Raw genomic sequence first — 19,189 nt, forward strand, 5'->3', positions numbered from 1 at the left:
ATCATATCTTGTCGTCATCCTGGATGAGACAATGCTTCACCTGTAGACTTAGGGATGGAAACAGAGGACAAAGATGATACAAACGCATAATGGGGTGATGACAGACGATGATAACTTAAACCGACATAATAGGGATTAGGATTAAGTGTGGACCGTATACCTTTTATAGAGTGGTGGTTCGACCGGTTATGCTGTATGGAGCTGAGTGTTGGCAAGTCAAGAACTCCTACATCCAGAAGATGAAAGTAGCAGAGATGAGGATGTTGAGATGGATGTGTGGGCATACCAGGAGAGATAAGATTAAGAATGAAGTTATCCGAGACAAAGTGGGAGTAGCCTCCGTGGAGGACAAGATGTAGGAGTCGAGGTTGAGATGGTTCGGACATGTTAAGAGAAGAAGCATTGATGCCCCGGTTAGGAGGTGTGAGAGGTTGGCCATGGCGAGTTTGAGGAGGTCGAGGTAGGCCTAAGAAGTACTGGGGAGAGGTGATTAGACAGGACATTGTGCTGCTTCTGCTTACCGAGGACATGACTCTTGATAGGAGGGTGTGGAGGTTGAGGATTAAGGTAGAAGGTTAGTGGGTAGTTTTTAGTTGCTCACCGATAGTCTTAGTAGTACGCATGTCCCTTCATATTCTTAGATTTTTATTACGTTATGTGGTTTTGTTCGCTTCAGGTATTGTATCCCTTGTTGCTAGTATTTGGTACTAATTATCCTTTATATCTCCCTTTTTCTTTTCTCTTCCCTCTTTCTTCCTTTCTTGCTATCCACTTCTTCTTATTACCTTCCTGAGCCGATGGTCTATTGGAAACAACCTCTCTACCTTTTAGGTAGGGGTAAGGTCTGCGTACAGACTACCCTTCCCAGACCCCACCTGGTGGGAACATACTGGGTTTGTTGTTGTTGTTGTTGTTGTAATTGGTTGACTAAGAGGAGACAACTGCAGTAGGAGCAGGGTCAGGTGCAGGACGTGAATCAGCTGGGCCTGATGCTGGGCGCGGACGACGATGATAAGTCAGGAGTGGTGGAGCTGTAGGTGGTGGAGCTGGAATTGTAGAGGAAGATGAACGGGAAATAGTAATTGAATCCCCAAAAGATGGAACTGGTAGCACCTCAGAAATATCTCAGTGATCAGCTGGACATATGAAGTATGACTGGGTTTCAAAGAAGGTAACATCAGCGGACATAAGGTACCGCTGGAGGTCAGGTGAATAACATCGATATCCGTTTTGCGTTCTCGAGTAACTCAGAAATACGCACTTAAGAGCACAAGGAGCTAACTTATCTTTTCCTAGAGTGAGGTTATAAACAAAACACGTGCTCCCAAAGTTACGTGGTGGAAGAGAGAACAAAGGTGAGTGGGGAAACAAGACAGAGAATGGAACTTGATTCTGGATAGCTTAGGACGGCATACGATTAATAAGATAACAAGATGTGAGAACTGCATCCCCCAAAAACGCAACGGAAGATAAGACTGTATGGGTAGGGTACGAGCAATTTCAATGAGATGTCTATTTTTTCTTTCAGTTACCCTATTTTGTTGAGATGTGTACGGACATGATGTTTGATGAATGATTCCATGAGCGTTCATAAACTGCTGAAATGGGGTTGACAAATACCCAGGGCAATATCGCTACGAGAAATCCGCAAATTGGTTTTGAATTTCAGTGTAGAAGGTCTGGAAAGTAGAAAACAGCTTAGATCGATATTTCATCAAAAATATCCAAGTGCACCGGGAATAATCATCAATGAAACTGACAAAGTAGTGGAATCCCAAGGTAGAACTGACCCGACTAGGACTCCAAACATCTGAATAGACTAAAGTGAAAGGTGACTCTGCTCGATTATCAGGACGTCGAGGAAAATGGGAGCGAGTATGCTTCCCGAGTTGACATGACTCGCACTCCAGAGTGGACAAGTGAGACAATCCAGATACCATTTTCTGAAGTTTTGACAAAGTGGGATGTCCCAACCGTTTATGTAATAATTCTGGTGAATCAGTAACATGACAAGTTGTTGAAGAAAGACAAGATGTGAGTTCATGTGATTTAGCAAGGATAAGATAATAAAGTCCATTTGATTCACGTCCAGTACCAATGATCCGCCCCGTACTGCATTCCTGTATAAAAACAAGAGTGATTTGGCTAAGTGACTAACGACTATGAGATTAAAAGGACTACCGGGAATATAAAGAACTGAATCTAAAGGTTAGGAAGGAACTGGACTTGCTTGACCTATTCCATTTGCCATGGCTTGAGACCCGTTGGCCATTGTGACTGTTGGAAGAGATTGAGATTGAGAATATGAAATAGTAGTGAAAAGAGATTTGTTACCAGAAATATGATCAGATGCACCTGAATCAATAACCCAAGACTCGGAGGTTGAAGATTGGGAGACACAAGTCATGCTACTACCTGTTTGAACAACGGAAACTATCCCTGAAGATGTCTGTTTACATGCTTTGTACTGAATGAACTCAATATAATCCGGTAAAGAAATCATCTGGATTGGATTCAATGCATTGGATCCAACGGATTGTGAGTCAAAGACTTCTGATACGAATGACATTATAATGTTCATTTCGAAAAAATCAGAAAATTTTCTGGAAGTTATTGTCCACGCCGGAAAAATCATTGTTCACGTCGCAAAAATATAAAAGTGGTCGGAATTTGGTTTAAATTGGATGGGTAGGCTCGGAATTGCAAGGGGAACAAGCTGTCCTGAAAAGCGGTCGCCAAAAAATGGCCGGAAGGTGCCCCATGCGTTGGCGCGTGACGTCGGAACTTCGTCGGAAAATTTTCTTCCGGCAGCGCGTGAGGGCGCGTGGAGGGTCTTCTGACGGAGATATTTTTATGGGTTGGTCACCGGAGGCCGATCTACTTCGTGGTGGTGTTAGTTTTTGCATAACATTGACGAATAGTGTTTTTTTTTACTAGTGGCATACCTGTGTTTGCCGGAAAAAGACTTCCGGTTGACTGATTTCTCTTCCCGAAATCGCTGAAATTTATGCACAACAATAAATCTCTCACGATTGCTCTAATACCATTTGAGAAAACACGGGAGAAATATATTTTTGATATTCTATTCAATTATAATACAATGAGCCCTATTTATAAAATACATATCCTACTCCTATTTTATGTGGGACTTGGACTAATTTACGTTATTTACATAACTATCTAACATAGACTTGGCTAAAAATAGGGCACAATGGAAGAAAAGATGCATATAGGTGATATCAACTAGTCGGGAATAGGTTTTAGTCTAGTTAGAAAACTTCTTAACTTATCTTTCACTTTTATTTTTATTTAGTATGGTGATGACATGAGTTGAGCTAAAATGGAGAAGTAAGGATTCACATAGTGGATCCCAACTTGTTTGGAATTGAAGCGTAGTAGTTGTTGTTGCATCTTTGACTTTCATGAGCTCACCTTCCGGGTGGGCGATGAAAAAGTTGTGTTCCACGTGTGCAAGTCAATGAGGCAGCCTAATAGCAACGAAGTATGTTTGTTTGTGGATTTGACTTTCATGTTTTGGTTTCTTTGCAATGTACACCATAGAACATATGTAGCATCTTAAGTATTTGCCCTTCTTTCCTAAAATGATTATTTGTTGACTTAATGTTTGTGATGTACACTTTGATGTAAATTCTCTACTTTTTGGTATACTTCTTGTATACGGGAGGCTTTTCTCCCTTTTGATTAATACAATTTACCTTATCAAAAAAAAAAAAGTTTGTGATGTACACATTTTATTGCACCTAGATATTTAGATTAACATGTACATTTTATTTTTTTATTTATATACGATTTAATGTACTTTTTTAAAGTTATTTTTTTATATCTATATGTATTTCTTATTTTTTTTATTATTTAAATACTCACCGCGCATTGTGCCTTGAAGTTAATGCACCACCTGGTCTCCTGTCCTTTTGACACACTGTTAATGACCATGTAAAATGTACTGTAGAGCTCTCCTGCAACTATGCACTTCTCATAGATTGACTGACAAACGTTTTCTCTGCTGGTCAGTTGGAGAAGACCACCGACTTAAAAGTCAACTGGAGTAGTAAGCATCTTAGTTTAATCGCTTGATTGAAATGATATTTTAGTACATCTAGGTTTACACCTTCTCAATAATAAGATCTTCTATGTTGTGGCATATGCAAATCTGTCAGCTGATTTTAAATGCAGATGCTCGTTGATATATTTTCTTTTGTTAATTCCTTCCATCTGTTCTACAATTCTAAAAGTCATCTTCTCTTTTAACTACAAAAGTATGATCCTTCTAGATTGATTGTGTTTTATTATCTGAATTAATTATTGCAGACATCAAATCACCAATTGATCCGAAGTATATGGAGGCATTTGGTAAGTCCATCTGATTTGTCATTCTAGTGAGGACACAATTTTTGCATTTAGGTCTTTAGATTCCTTTATCAAAGTATTGCCCCTCTCACAGAATCCTACTTAACTAGCTGAAATAAACAAGCAACTCATTCTGTTAAAATTTATAACTTTCTTTCCTTTGGATTTTTAATTTTTTTTAAATTTTTTATGTTTTATACTTTGATTTTAGCTTAAATATGGAAAACAGTGAGGTGCTCATCCAAACTTGTCTATTTTTTTACATACTTGTCATCGGCTTAGACATGGCAAAAGAACGGTGTGCCTATCTTGAGCTTGTTTTGGCAAATCCCTGGTCTTGTCTGATTTGAATAAGTTTTCCAATGCCTTGATCTTGTAACAGCTTTTTGGAATCCTTTTTGGAGAGAATATTATGTAAAATTTTCATTATTTTCAGAACTCAGCCCCGAGGAGTCTGAAGATGTCCTTTTCAAGGAGGTATATAATCCATCTTGTAGTTACATTTACCTTTCTGATTCCTAGTTATATACCACATATCCAGCGAGCTAGGATCCTTAATCATCTTGTCATTGAGTACTTCCTTTTTTTCTTTTTTTTTCCACAAGTCTGCTTACTTCTCTCCAAAACTAAGTGCGATAAATGTAAAAACAGTTCTATTCTACGTCTTAATTTAAATTACCAATTTGCAAAATAACAATTTTCTTCACTTAAATAGGAATCTGTATCTTATCACACTATAATACGAGAGTTCCGAAAATTCAGCATACTTTGTTCTTATCTGGACAACATTGAGATGAATTACATCTTTCAGTTCACACTGCTCTGCTCCTTTTCTCTACGCTAAGCTTGCCTTCAAAATTTCACTTGCTTAGGCATGGCTAACTTACTTTTGGAGGAGAGCCAAAGCCCATGGTATACAGGAGGATAAAGCCAATAAAAGACTTCAATTTTGGAGTAGTCGCAGTGGGCATGCACCAACTTCTCATGATGCTGTTGATGGTACACTCCACACCTATAAAGCCTGTTTTCTAGGTTTTTTTTTGATAAACCATGTCTAGAAGTACTTAATTTGTTAGACCACCATGTGATCTCTATTATATTGCACAAAATAATTATTTAAATGTGTTGTGAAAACTTAAGTTGGTAAAATAAACAAGGTACTACTCCATTAGTTTCAAATTATGTGATGCTTCGAATTTTTAATGTCACAGTAGATTAATCTCTAAGTTATTTTTCTATATTTGTTGCAAATATGCATGGACGACAAGATGAGAGAAATGTTAACATAGAAGTGGATACAAGCTTAGTGTGCAGGAGCTGAAATTACTTAGTTATGCTTCTGAGACTTTTGAAAAGTTGGACTCCTACAATATTACTTTTTCTTGAAATAAAAAGTTCCACAATGAATTAGCCAAAAAGGTAAAGTAAATAGTACAATAAATTACTAAAGATGCAGAATAAATCTTTACTTAGTAAAGTGAAGTTGTTATGCGAGCTTTCTAATATATGTTGAATAAACAGAATAATTTGATGTACTTATATGTAAATAAATATGGTTATTTCTTTCAAAAGACGTATATCCCTCCCGCAATAAGTCAAAAGACAACAATAAATATTAGCTATGTTCTCTAGTTTGTATGTTGCGAGCTCCACCGCCCTCTCTCTAGAACATCCTAGAGCACGTAATGCCTCCCATCCAAGAAACTTTGAGGATCAGCTGAACTATCAGAACCTGTGAATTTTGGTGATTTCAACTTTAGGAACTCTTGCAAAGATACCTCTTTATTCCCAAAAGGCTGAGTCTGTGCAGGTGCCTGAGATTGTGCAGGTGCATGTATTGGCATAGGTTTATCTTGCCCAACCATCTTGTGCCTATCCATTCTGTCCACCTAGCTTTCTATGACTTTCTGCATTAAGAAAGTGCCTCAGCAGTAACACTATCCTATGATTCTGGAGGTGGGCTAGCACTCATTTCAGGATGGGGCTTTCTTGCAATCCTCGTGGTGGTACGACGACCCCTCGCGGTAATACCAGTGTTATTAAAAGCGAGCGCTTCTCTCTTTAAGCGTAGAAGCGAGGCGAGCCTAGGGGTCTACGCTTTTCTGCCCTGAAGCGCAGCATCTGTAAATAAGCGCACGCTTCAGGCAAAAAAGTGAGAAGCGAGGCGATGGAAAAAAGCGAGAAAAGCTCGCTTAAGCGAGGTCCGGCGGCTGCCGAGGGTTTTTTTTTAAAAAAAAATTCAAATACACTTGCGCACATTTCTTCCAAACACATCTGCTTCTCAGCTGCGACGACTCTCTTCTTCTCTCAACTGCTGCAAGCCTTCGAGTTCTTGTCTTCTCTAAGCTAAGTTTCTCTTCTTCTCTTCTCTTCTTCTGCTTCTTCTCTTTCTCTTCTCTTCCTCTTTTGATTTTCTCTGCTACTGTTCGACTCCTCTCATCTTTTCTCTTCTTCTCTTTCTCTTCTTCCTTTCTATTTTTGTCAGTTCTTCTTTTCTATCCTGCCTTGTTTTCTATTTTAGGGAACTGCTTTTTTTTTTTTAATTTAATTTCTGCTGTTCACTGTTCGACTCCTCTCCTCTTTCTTCTTCTTCTCTTTCTCTTCTTCTTTTCTAATTTTTTCAGTTCTTTGTTCTGCCATGTTTTCTATTAAAAGCGAGTGCTCTGTTTTTTTTTAAATTTCAGCTGTTCACTATGCTTCTGCTCTGTTTTTCTGCTGTTCACTGTTCTGCCCTGTTTTAACAGTTCTTTTTTTTTTGGTTGTTGAAGAATAGGATGTCTCCTTTTGTGATTTGGTTTTGCATTTGCTTAATATGTTATGACTTTTGAGGATTATTAACTATCTAGCGAGGGCTATAACAGTAACTGGTAATCCATAATTTACACAAGGTGCACCCGGTCTAAGGAACATGCCGTTAGCTACGGGATCCTTCAAAGTCTCCTCCCACTTACGCTTGTCTTTGTAATCAGTCGATACTCGTGTGAATTTCTTTCTTAAGCAGTACATGACATTTCAATTCTTATTTAAATCATGTAATTTCAATCGGTAACAATAATCATATCTCAAGTAACGCTAAAATATGTCTAGTAGAGTGAGAACATTTAAGATAACAGTAATCATCTTAAATAAACATTTCTCTAATATATCAAGTAAAGGACTTGTCCCACGTGCAAATTCAAACCAGTCGGTAACATATTCATATTTACAATCATGTGTAATCATGCAAGCAGTGTTGTGAAGAGCGTGAAGCGAGGAAAAGCGACAACCCCCATTTCGCTTAAAGCGAGAAGCGAAGCGCTCGCTTTTTTGAAGTGAAGCGGAATTTAAAAAAAGAAAAATTAAAATAAATACTGCATAGACAACACATGTAATTGTAAGCAAATGTTCAATATTTCAATTAAAAAACTAAAGAGGAGCATCAATTAAAGCACAAAATGAGCATCCTATTCTTCTACAAGATTGTCAAATTCTTGTATTCCACTATCATTATTATATTGCTCGTCATCTTCTTCAACTTCTTCTTCTTCATCAACTAGGGACAAAGTAGCTGCCTCTTTTCCCTTCCTCTGTGAACTTGAAGTTGAGGTACTCCCCCTCAAACCATAAATCCTCTCCCCAATTCCACGCGCCTCCGCAACATCACCCCAAGTGAAATCAGAAGTATCCTCAAATACTTCTTCATCTGCGTGATCTTCCGGGACTCCAGTTAGCCATTCATTAGCATCATCGATGTTGTCCAAACTAATTGGATCTATTGTACTTAATGAAGACTAGATCATTGAGACGCTTCAAGGTTAGTTTGTTCCTCTTTCTGGTATGAATCTGCAAATAATAAGTAATTAGTAAGATTAGGACAATTGAGATATAATTTAATTATCTCAATATACTAAATCTTTCTTCTTAGTTCTTACATGTTCAAACACGCTCCAATTCCTTTCACATCCGGATGAGCTACATGTTAGACTTAGAACCTTGATGGCAAACTTTTGTAAATCTGGAGTGGAATGGCCATATTGCTTCCACCATTCAACTGTAGAAGTAGAACAAATTTTCAAAACATAATATTGATAAAGAAATAACTTATTAACTATAAAGCAACATATAAGCACTCGCTCACCTGGTGACTTCATCTTTCTTTGTCTAATCGCCATGTTTTTTCCAAAAAGTTACTCAGCATTTCTAGAAGTACACTAAATTGCTTTGTTATTTTATCTTGCACGGATAAATCAGGTATCAACTTCTCAATACATTCAATGTATCCATTCCATAAAGGTTCATCTCCTAGAATCCTCTCTTCATTGTCATAAAACAATTCCGAGTTCAAAACAAGTCCAGTTGCATGCAAAGGGCGATGAAGCTGACCATTCCACCTTTTATCTATGATCTCAAAGATTCTTTTGTATTTTCTGTGATCACTAAAAGAGGCTTGAATAGCTTCCTTTGCCCTATCCATTGCTTCGTACAGGTAGCCCATTGGTGGCCTTTGCTCCCCATCCACCAAACGAAGCACTTTAACTAAAGGACCACCAATCTTCCATGCATGAACCACATTGTTCCAGAATGAAGGAGAAAGTATAATATTTGCAGATTCTCTCCCTCGAGCTTCCCTTCCATAGGCACTGTTAGTGTACTCATCTGAAACAAACAACTTCTTCAAATTGCTTTTTTGCTCACACATACTATGCCAAGTCAAGAAAGCGGTAGCAGATCTTGTCTTTGCAGGTTTCACCATGCTTCTTTGTTTAGTGAATCTCTTCATCATATTCAATAACAAAGGCCTTTGAACAATGTAGGAATACACTCTAATTGCCTGATTAAAGATTGAACTGAAGGGTCTTTCCTTGAAAATGCCACCGAAGATCAAATTAATGCAATGTGCTGCACACGGAGTCCAATAAATATGCGGGTACCCAACAGACATCAAACAAATCACCAGCTTTAACATTTTCACTGGCGTTGTCCGTGACAACTTGAACAACATTTTCTGCTCCAATAGAGTCTATTGTACTCTTGAACAAGGAGTACATTTTGGTTGAATCAGTCGAAGAGTCGCTTGCATCAACGGACTCTAGAAACAGGCTTCCCTTAGGAGAATTCACCAAGATATTGATGATCATTTTTCCATTTCTTGCCGTCCACTTATCCATCATAATGGAACAACCAAACTTGTTCCATTCTACTTTGTGCTCCTCCACGATTTTGTTCACCTCTTCCACCTCTTTTTTTAGATATGGACCTCTAACTTCATGATAAGTTGGAGGCTTCATTCCTGGACCATATTGGCCTACGACCTCAATAAAAGCAGAAAAAGTGTCAGTATAATTAACACAATTAAAAAGAAGACCTGCATCATACATCCACCGCGCAAACATTGTAACTGCACGATCCCTCAAAATCGCTTTGGCATCAATTTGAGGATTACCACTTTTTTCTCCCGTATCTCCGGATTTTTGCGGGAAGTAACAATCCATAGGACCTTTGATCTTGCCAGTAGATCCACAACTAGAGACACTGTTTGCATCCTTCCTCGCTTTTGTGATTTTGATGGAAGCGAGGAAGCATCAACACCTTCTTCTATTTCATCATCGTCATCATCAAGATTGTACAGTTCTTGTTCATGAATCATTTGAGGCTTTTTTTTTTGTTGAAGGAATGCTTTCAATTCTTCCTTCACATGCGACGGAACTTTAGGACAAGATGCGACATTTGGATCACTACCGATTAGATGCGCTTTTTGACGATAGATTCCCCCATTTGAAATCTTATCACAAATAAGACATCTAATTGCCATTTTGTTGGTCTCGCTAACTCTTGCAGAGTAAGCCCAAGCCGGGTCTTTCCTATCTTCTTTTGGTGCCATTAAAAGAACAACTATATAACACATAAGAAAGGCAATAAGAACTAAGAATAAAGGATATAAAAATTAGAGGAATTCTCTGTTAATGGCAATAATTTTCTGAGAAAGAACCGAAGGTTAAAAAAAAAATTCGCCAGCATTTCGCTGCTTTTTGGACGTTTAAACAGTGAAAGAAGAAGGTAAAATAGAACATACCTGTTGCTGTTGAAGACTTAACTTGAAGTTGAAGAAGAAGAACCCTAGATGATGCTTTCAGAAATCAGAAGTCGATGAAGAAGAAGAAGTCGACCAGTGTCTCTGCTTTAAAACCCTAGTCGTTGCTGTTCGATTAATGAAAGACCAGTGTTTAATCACAAAATCTCGTTTTTAATAAAATAAGGCTAGGTCTGTTTTAAAACACAGAAGCGGGCGCTTCTCTCGCTTCGCTTCGCTTTCCCGCTTCTCGCTTTTTAGTGGGAAGCGGTCGCTTTTCTACACCTGAGTCGCTTCACCCTGCTGAAGCGTGCCCCTTCTCGCTTCGCTTCGCTTCTCGCTTAAAGCGAGGAAGCGAGCGCTTTTTTAAACAACAACAACAACAACAACAACAACAACAACCCAGTATAATCCCACTAGTGGGGTCTGGGGAGGGTAGTGTGTACGCAGGCCTTACCCCTACCCTGGGGTAGAGAGGTTGTTTCCGATAGACCCTCGGCTCCCTCCTTCCAAGAACTCCCACCTTGCTCTTGGGGTGACTCGAACTCACAACCTTGGTTGGAAGTGGAGGATGCTTATCACTAGACAAGTTATGAAAACACAAATTGCGGTAAAGTTACTACTCACCGTACTCGTATCGAAATATTGAACTTGTCGCTGCGAGTACTTCGTTTGACTTCAACTACCTATATCGTTACAAAACCAATTTATGTATACTCCATGAGTACCACTATAGTCTGGTTAAATTCTGTTAAACTTAATTCATTCCCCTGTTTTCATTCCTCGGGGATATGACTTTATCTTCTGCTAACCAACTAATATACTCAAAAAGAATCTGATTTGTTTCACATACAAATTAACCGTACTCTTGTCCACACGTAGTGCTTAATAAGCACCTATACTCTCTACAGTAGAGTGCTTGCTTTAAACTTATAGAAATCTTTATTATTTAGTAGAAAGTTCATGTACCAAAATACCTTAAGTTCCAGTTTATACCTTTAGTTAGCGGAACAATAGCTAATAATAAATTAGGTATTGAGTAAATTCAATTTACCTTGTTCTTCTCCACAAAAAGAAACCCAAGATAGACAGAAAATCCCTTAGAATCAAGAATCACGGTACTGGGGCTTCAACTTAAATTAATGGACTCTAAAGTTTCCTCCTCTTTATTTCATTAAGGCTTGGTGATAGCTCCTGTTGTTACGTGCAGCAGCTGTAATGCGCCGCCTCCCCTCCCAGATCTTGCTTCTTTGAGATTTTGCAAAGAATCTCATATTTTCACCCTTTTTCAAACTTAATTTGATGCATTTCTGCCTAAGCCTTTGGGCTTCGGCACCTTTCTGACCTTTTTCTCTTTTTTATTTTGTTTAGTTAATTACTTACCCCTTTTTAATGATATGGGATATTATATGTGGGTTTTAATTTAAAGGCAAGTCTCTTCAAGTCATTGTAGGCTTGCCAACGTGTATCTCCAAAATGTTGCTGCACCCGTATTGGATCCTTAAAAAATGCACAACTTTTGGAGGATCCGACACGCATCCAACGATATTTTTGGAGAGTCCGAACAACATATGAGGTAGTTATACCAAGAAACTGAAGCGGGTAGATGTAACTTATTTTCGAGTAAAGGGGCAAATATTGCCTTTTTTTCGGTAAGATTTAACTATTAAGTGGTACATATATTCCACAATACAAATAAGGTTGTCTGTGCATGTTGATGATCCACTCAAAATAGAAATTGCAAAATAAGTAGTATATACATTGTTTTGGAGTTTGAAATATTTTAGTTTGAATTGTCTTAGAAGTTATGATCCCTTCCTTGTGCTTCTAAACTCTTATACATATAAATACTGATTCATTTTCTAATAGTTCACACTTTATATTTTAGTTGAGCAAGGTCTGATGGAGCTAAGGAAATTGGGCATTGAACAAAAACTATGGGAATCATCTCGGAGATAAATTGGGCATTGGTTGAGATTCTCCTGTTACTGGAGAGAAATCTTCCCTGCAGTCTAATATTACTGCTCGCTCTCTATTTTACCCACTGCATAGAAGAGTCTCTTACTCTCCTTTTCCACTTACAACAGTATTCTTCTCAAGAGTCATGTAATACGAAGTCCCAATCTTTTCTTTTTAGACCCAACAGGAAGGGAAGGGGTCCAGGTCCAGTTAAGGTTACACAGGTTTTTGTTTAGTACAAACATGAGTATCTTAGGATGACCGTACATAAATTCTGAAGTGAACTGTATTTAGAAGGGAGGATTTGGCTATGCTTGTTGTTCTGGATTGATTTGCTTAGTTCCAAGTCTCGGGATTTAGATACTGTCGCTACTATAGTGACTTCTTAGTATAATTAATATCCACAATTTTGTTTATGATTTCTTTATCTCCTATGTTATTGTGTTTTAACATCCAGAAAGAACATAGAGTTAGCTTTAACAAGTGATACGAACTATGAACGAAAACACGAATATAGCAAATACGCCGAATCAAAAATAGAGTTAGACCTACAATTGATTGGAAAAATAAGAACCACTATGAAGCCTAATTACCTATATGAATTCAATCAATTGTAACCCTAAGCCAAGAGAACCATTGAGAGATTAGCAACTCTTAAAAATTCGAATAAAGTAATTAAGCAATTAAAAATTTACTACTAATTGCTCACCAGCTAAGACTAATTTAACACTAACGAAAGCATAAACAAAGCAATAAAGGAATTAAAGGCATAAACACATTAATGCATTAATTAAGAAATAAGTAAAGAGTATGAGACTTTCATGTCTTCAAGTTTATCATTCATCAAAGTTTAAATCTAAAGGCACTAATGCTTAGATATTTATAACAGTGCTAATTTAGGTACAAGGAATTCCCAAAATAGCCCCAAAGAGTGACTTAAAATGTAAATTAGCCACTTTGGGTAGAATCTACTCCAAGTCCATCCTCTTGCCTCAATTCTTGATCTTCAAACCATGGGAACACATTGTAATGTTGTAACGACTCGATCGGTCGTTTTGAGCATTTGCATTTACATTCAGTGGTTTGAGGTCATCAGTAGCTTCATATAGTGTATTTTAACTTGAGTGTATCGTCAGTTTTGGTTTTCGAGTGGTTCGAGATTGATTTGGAAGAATGATTCTTAACTATGAAGTTTTAAGTTGGAGGAGTTGATCAAGTTTGACTTTTGTGCATTTGACCTCGGCTCGAAGTTTTGATTGTTCCATTAAGTCCGGATGGTGATTTTAGACTTGGGCGTATGTCCGGATTTGCATTTGGATATTTCTAGAAGGTTTTGGCTCAAATTGGCGAAAGTTGACAATTTGAAAGTTTGGAATATTCATAGGTTTGACCGGGAGTTGAATTTGATGTTATCAGGTTTAGATTGTCGTTTCGGGAGTTGGAATATGTAAGTTTTGTCATTTGAAACTTGTATGCAAAGTTTGGTTTCATTCCGAGTTGATTTGGTAGGATTCAGACGCGTTCGACGAAGTTTGAAGGTTTGAAAGTTAAGAGTATGATTTTGATCTTCGATGCTTGGTTTTGTGATGTTATTTGTGATGTTTTGAGATTTTGGATAAGTTTAAGTTAGGTATATGGACTTGTTGGTATGATTGGACAGGGTCCCGAGGGGCTCGGGTGAGTTTCAGACCATTTTAGGCCTTTTTAACTGCTGATTTTTGGCTACTGGGTGTACATTGCGATCACGAAGCTCTGGGCGCGACCGCCAAGAGGAAAATGCAATATTGGACCTGTGAATCGCGTTCGCAGAGGTAAGGTTCACGTTCCCGAAGAAGAAATTTCTGCTGTCACTTAGCTGATTTTGGGAGTTTATATCTTGCAATCGATAAGGAATTTAGAGGTGATTCAAAAATGAAAATTGTAGCCCTTTGTGTCTAATTTTCAGAAAATTAAACCGTTTTGGAATTTTGTACAAAAGGTTATGGCTGTTATACTTCAGGCTGTCTAGAAAGGGTTTATGAAGGTTTAATGGAGATTGTTCATCGCGATCGCGGGGATTCGTTGATAGCATCCTAGGAAACTCAACTCTATTCAAGGATAAGGATGAAACGTTGAAATCTCAAAGAGGGCTTTAACAAGATGTCAAGCTAAAGAGTTGCAAAACAAGGCCATTAGAAGTGCAAATAAAGAAGTTGTTAATTGGGAGGAAGAGCTCAAGGATAAAGGATATGAATTGGCTAGGTATTATAATTGTTTTATGGCCCAAATTTATGTTCAAGAAGAGAAGGATTGGATCCCAAGAGACATCCTTTGAAGAAGGTCCTAGTCAGTCCATTTTTGGACCAATTTGACACCTAAAATGTGTCCAAACTTGCAGCCCATGAAGTCCTACATAAAGTCACATTTTTATAACATAAAAAGAACTTACTTGATGTCCAAGAAGGGTACAATAGGCGTGCTAGATGTTGAGTGCAAGTTGGTGCCAAGTTGCTTGCAAATTTCTTTTAAGATTTTCAAGATTTTCAAGATTCTATCCAAGATTGGTTTGAGACTTATTTCCATATATTTTGGGACTATATTTATTGCTTTCCTAATTAGTTAAGGTTATATTTTCCTTTTTCTAATATTTTTTGAAATTACTTTCCAAGAATGACTTGGTTTTTGCTTCCTAGTATTTTCTTTTTCCTAAGGTAGTTGAACTTGTTGTCCAAAGTAGTTTAGGGCTTTATTTCCTTATTTTTTAGGCTCAATTTCGTGACCCCTTGCCTATATAAAGGGGTGACTTCTTTGTTTTTAGATATAGATTATTATAGACTATTATCAATAAAAATTGTGAGATTTTTCTTTCACTCTTGTGTGTGGCTACTCTTGGATTTATTCTTCAACCTTCAAGACTCAACTTAAAGTGGTAAGATTAAACCCTATTCGAAATCTTAGATCACTTCTAGGTATTCAAGAAAGGTGATAATTTTAGGCTTATTGTTGTTCTTGTTATTTTAAAGGGCCGGGTTTCACAATCTATCTCTTATTTTTAATTCTCTATCAAAGTCGATTAGTTCTTCGTTTGTTGTTAGGATTCAACTTCATGAATAGACTTCTTGAATTCAAGAAACTCTTTATTGAATTCTATCTATCTTTAATTTCTATCTTCTTTTTCGTTTTCCTATTTTCCTTTAGCTTCCGCACGTTTCTTGACTTTTTTTTTCTTTAGTAATTCTTGAATCCCGTATCGTGTTGTTATCATTCGTGGTCGCGATCATGGAGGGTAATGCTGTGCTGGACATTTTTGGAATCACGATCGCGAGGTTTGTGACCGCGATCGCGAAAAAGGACGACTGATAGTGCATTAAAATATCCAATTTTGAGTTAATATTCTTTACTTTTTGAGTTTTTGGAGCACAAGTAAGGCAATTTTAGAGGAGATAAACACTCAAATCTTGAGGGTAAGTAGTTTTATCTTCGTTTTTCTTATATATTTTATTTTTCCATGGATTAATACACCTAAATCAAGGATTTGAAGAGAAGAAATTAGGGGTTTTTGACTTGAGCTTAAGAGAATGAATTTTGGGGTTTTGAACACAAATTTGAGGCCGAATTTGGATGAAACTTATATGGTTAGACTCGTATTCGAATGGGTTATCGAAATTTTTGAGTTTTGTCGGGTTCCGAGGTGCGGGCCCGGGTTAACCTTTTGGTTGACATTAAGTATTTGATTTAAGATTTGACCTTTATCGTTTGGGTTTGATTCCTATGGCATTATTTGATAATTTTGAGTTGCTTCTGACTAGTTTGGAGCCGTTTGGAGATCAGTTCGTACGGGATGGCGCTTCTAGAGTATTGATTTTTCTTGCTTGAGGTAAGTATCTTATCTAAACTTGGTTGAGGTACTAATTGCCTGAGTTATTTATGATAGCTACGTGCTATGGGTGGCGCACCTGTGTGGGGTTGAGCCCATGTGCGTGCGCCGAGGTATTGTTCATGCTCAGGGTAGTCGTTAGGCTATAATATGCCTTGGATTGATTGCTAAGCTTCATATTTGAGGTTACACAGAGGTTAATCTCCTAATTGAACCTGATAGTTGCTACTTTTGTGATGTATTTGCCTGATTTGAGCTATGATATCACATTTTGCACATGCATACACCTTAGCATGTCTCTTATACCAGTCCAGGAGTATGAAATTTGATGTTCTTTGATCATGTACAAGTGTTCTTGTATATCTGCTTTCTGTGTGATACGGATTGGACTGGTAGCACCTGACCATGCCGTGCGGATTGTGATATTGATCCTATGACCACGCCGAGTGGATTGTGATATTGATCCTGTGACCACGCTGGGTGAATTGTGATATTGAGCTTGTGACCACGCCGGGAGGATTGTGATATTGAGCACGTGACTTTTCCGTGCAGGTTGTTATTATTAGCACGTGAGTTGTCCGTGTGGTTAATATTATTAACTCGTGAGTTGTTCGTGCAGCACGTGAGTTATCTGTGTAGAGTGTGGATATGGATCTATCCCCCTAGGGTCACCCTCTCATGTTCCTTCTTGATGGTGTACATGCGGATTGTGAGAAACTGACAGGTTTCTGATTGATGTGGGCCTTAGGAAGGCTGATCAGTGGCTTGATTCGCTTATTGAGATTCTGCTGCGGGCCTTAGAGCTGTATTGTGATTTCTATTTGGATCGGGTTGCATGCTGCAACATATTGATATTTAGTTATTGCATTTCATCCTTACTTGCAATTTCCTTGGCTATTTACCTGATTATTTGCATATTTCCCGTATATGCTGGATTGTTGACTGAGCAGAGTACGTTGAGAAAGTTGTGTGCACCAAGGTGGTTCCTTCTGTGATTCATGACTTGATCATATTTTTGTTCTGTACTTGTTGATTTTATGAACTGTACAGGTGATTAGCAGGTATTATTTATAATTCTTGCTTCTATTACCTCACCGAGGTTAGTTATGATACTTGCTGAGTACATGATGTCGCTATACTCATACTACACTTCTGCACCTTACATGCACATCTTGGAGCTGAGATGATGTAGATGATGGGAGCTGGCACTGAAGATGTACCTGCTTTTCGGTTATAACTACTCCTTGTCCTTGGTAGTTTATGATTCGAATTCTATTTATGTATATTTCAAATAGAAGTTGTATTTATTTTCATACCAGCTTTGTAAATCCAAGTCTTAGTGGCTCATGACTTGTACTACCAATCCTTGAGATATTGTATAGAAATTCAGTTATTTCACTTATTGATTCTTATTATTCTCATTTGAGTGTGTTGACTTTTATTTGTCTTACCTAGCGGGTCGAGTTAGGTGCCATCACGACTAGGTAGATTTCGGGTCGTGACAAGTTGGTATCAGAGTCCTAGGTTCATAGGTTCTACGAGTCATGAGCAAGTGTCTAGTAGAGTCTTGAGGATCGTTATGATGACGTCCATACCTATCTTCGAGAGGCTACTGGGCATCTAGGAAACTTCCAATCTTTCCTTTTTTACCATGCGACATTGATTCAGCTTGAAGCATGTCTCTTTGAATTCCTTCTATACACTCGTACGTTATGTTGAGCACTCGGTATCAATTGTGCATCGATGACTTGTGATGTCATGGATGAAGTGCGAGATGTGTTTTCTGTATTGTGGAGCCAGTCTAGAGGACTTGAGGCCAGGTTTTGACCGCAGCTTTGGCTCGGTAGTTTCAGTTGCACGAGTATGTGCTTTTGGACTTATATGTCCGGTAGTGTCCCTAGGAGTGGGATTGATGGGTCAGTGAGTGGTTGGATATCTATATGATGAGTATTATGTGATTGAGAACTAGGCTTAGATGATTTGTATGTGATGAGAAGAGTTTGTTTTGGATGTGAAAAGGACTATGGGTGCTTGATTTCTGTCTTGATGTGTTGCAAAATCTCGAGTTATGAGTGTGTTGAGGGATCTTTCTATTGCTCATTTGTGGAATGAAGTAGATTCTTATGTCTTGATGACGAGTTCAGAATCAGGAGGATTTATCGATTGCATAGTGGTTGCGACCATGATGGGGTCATAGAGAGATGCCAGTTTGAGGCTAAGTAGGTGGGTTATCTTCTGCGGAAGGTTCTGAGGCCGTGTGATCCCTATGATGTTTATGAGAAGAGCTTTCTTTCTACCAATGGGATGCGTGTGTGCCGCAATTTGAGTTCGGATCGCTTAAAGAAGTTTGCACGACTGTCACGAGGATGGGTATGCACTTAACAGGTGATTTGAGATATTTTATGATTAGAGAAGCATGAGCGGATGAAGGACTTAGTGAATTACAATGCGGGATTATGGCCGTTATAGAGTAAGGGTATTTTGGGTTATCGGATGTAATATTCTATGGCTTCGAGCCAAGTGGGGGAGTGTGTTAGCGGCGATCAGATTGCATGGTCATGTGTTAAGTTAGTCTTGGTCTGAGGCATACTTGTGGATCAGTTATGACTTGAAGAGGTGGATTTCAAGGATGACTCGAGTAAGAAAACTTCTAGATGCATGATGTATTACACTTTAGGGGCATATGGAAAACTTAGAACGATTCAGGATTATTATTCGTGGTGGATGTAGTATACATGGAGTAGGGATTAAGTGGGTTGTTCAAGGTGGGGGTTACTTCTTGAGGTGTTTGTGTGCTAATGGAATACAAGTCGTAAGGCTCGTTTGGGCGGTGCATTGGAGATTTGAGCAGAGTGGATGATTCTCGAGAAGGTTCTAATGAGTTCATGATTCATATGTGGTATATGAGGATTCTCCGGGTTTGTATATGGCTAAGATCTGAGATTTGCATTTGCTTA

General features: G+C 38.3%; 1 protein-coding gene across 8 annotated transcripts in view; it reads left to right on the forward strand.

The window, feature by feature from the left end:
• Window positions 1-17,627, forward strand: part of LOC107831161 (coiled-coil domain-containing protein SCD2) — a 29,434-nt gene extending 11,807 nt beyond the window's left edge. The window contains exons 14-18 of one of the 8 annotated variants that reach the window (XM_075230843.1): window positions 4,330-4,371; window positions 4,751-4,845; window positions 5,241-5,367; window positions 16,165-16,232; window positions 17,283-17,387. In XM_075230843.1, the coding sequence (XP_075086944.1) occupies window positions 4,330-4,371; window positions 4,751-4,845; window positions 5,241-5,367; window positions 16,165-16,217 (317 nt within the window). In that variant the 3' untranslated portion in view covers window positions 16,218-16,232; window positions 17,283-17,387. Of the gene's footprint in view, window positions 1-4,329; window positions 4,372-4,750; window positions 4,846-5,240; window positions 5,368-11,861; window positions 11,994-12,305; window positions 12,793-16,164 lie in introns of those variants that run through there. The other 7 variants (XM_075230840.1, XM_075230841.1, XM_075230842.1 and 4 more) reach the window with 7 other exon arrangements.
• The last annotated feature ends 1,562 nt before the right edge of the window (window positions 17,628-19,189 follow it).

The sequence above is a fragment of the Nicotiana tabacum genome, chromosome 15, assembly GCF_000715075.1.
Source record: "Nicotiana tabacum cultivar K326 chromosome 15, ASM71507v2, whole genome shotgun sequence".
Taxonomy (NCBI): domain Eukaryota; kingdom Viridiplantae; phylum Streptophyta; class Magnoliopsida; order Solanales; family Solanaceae; genus Nicotiana; species Nicotiana tabacum.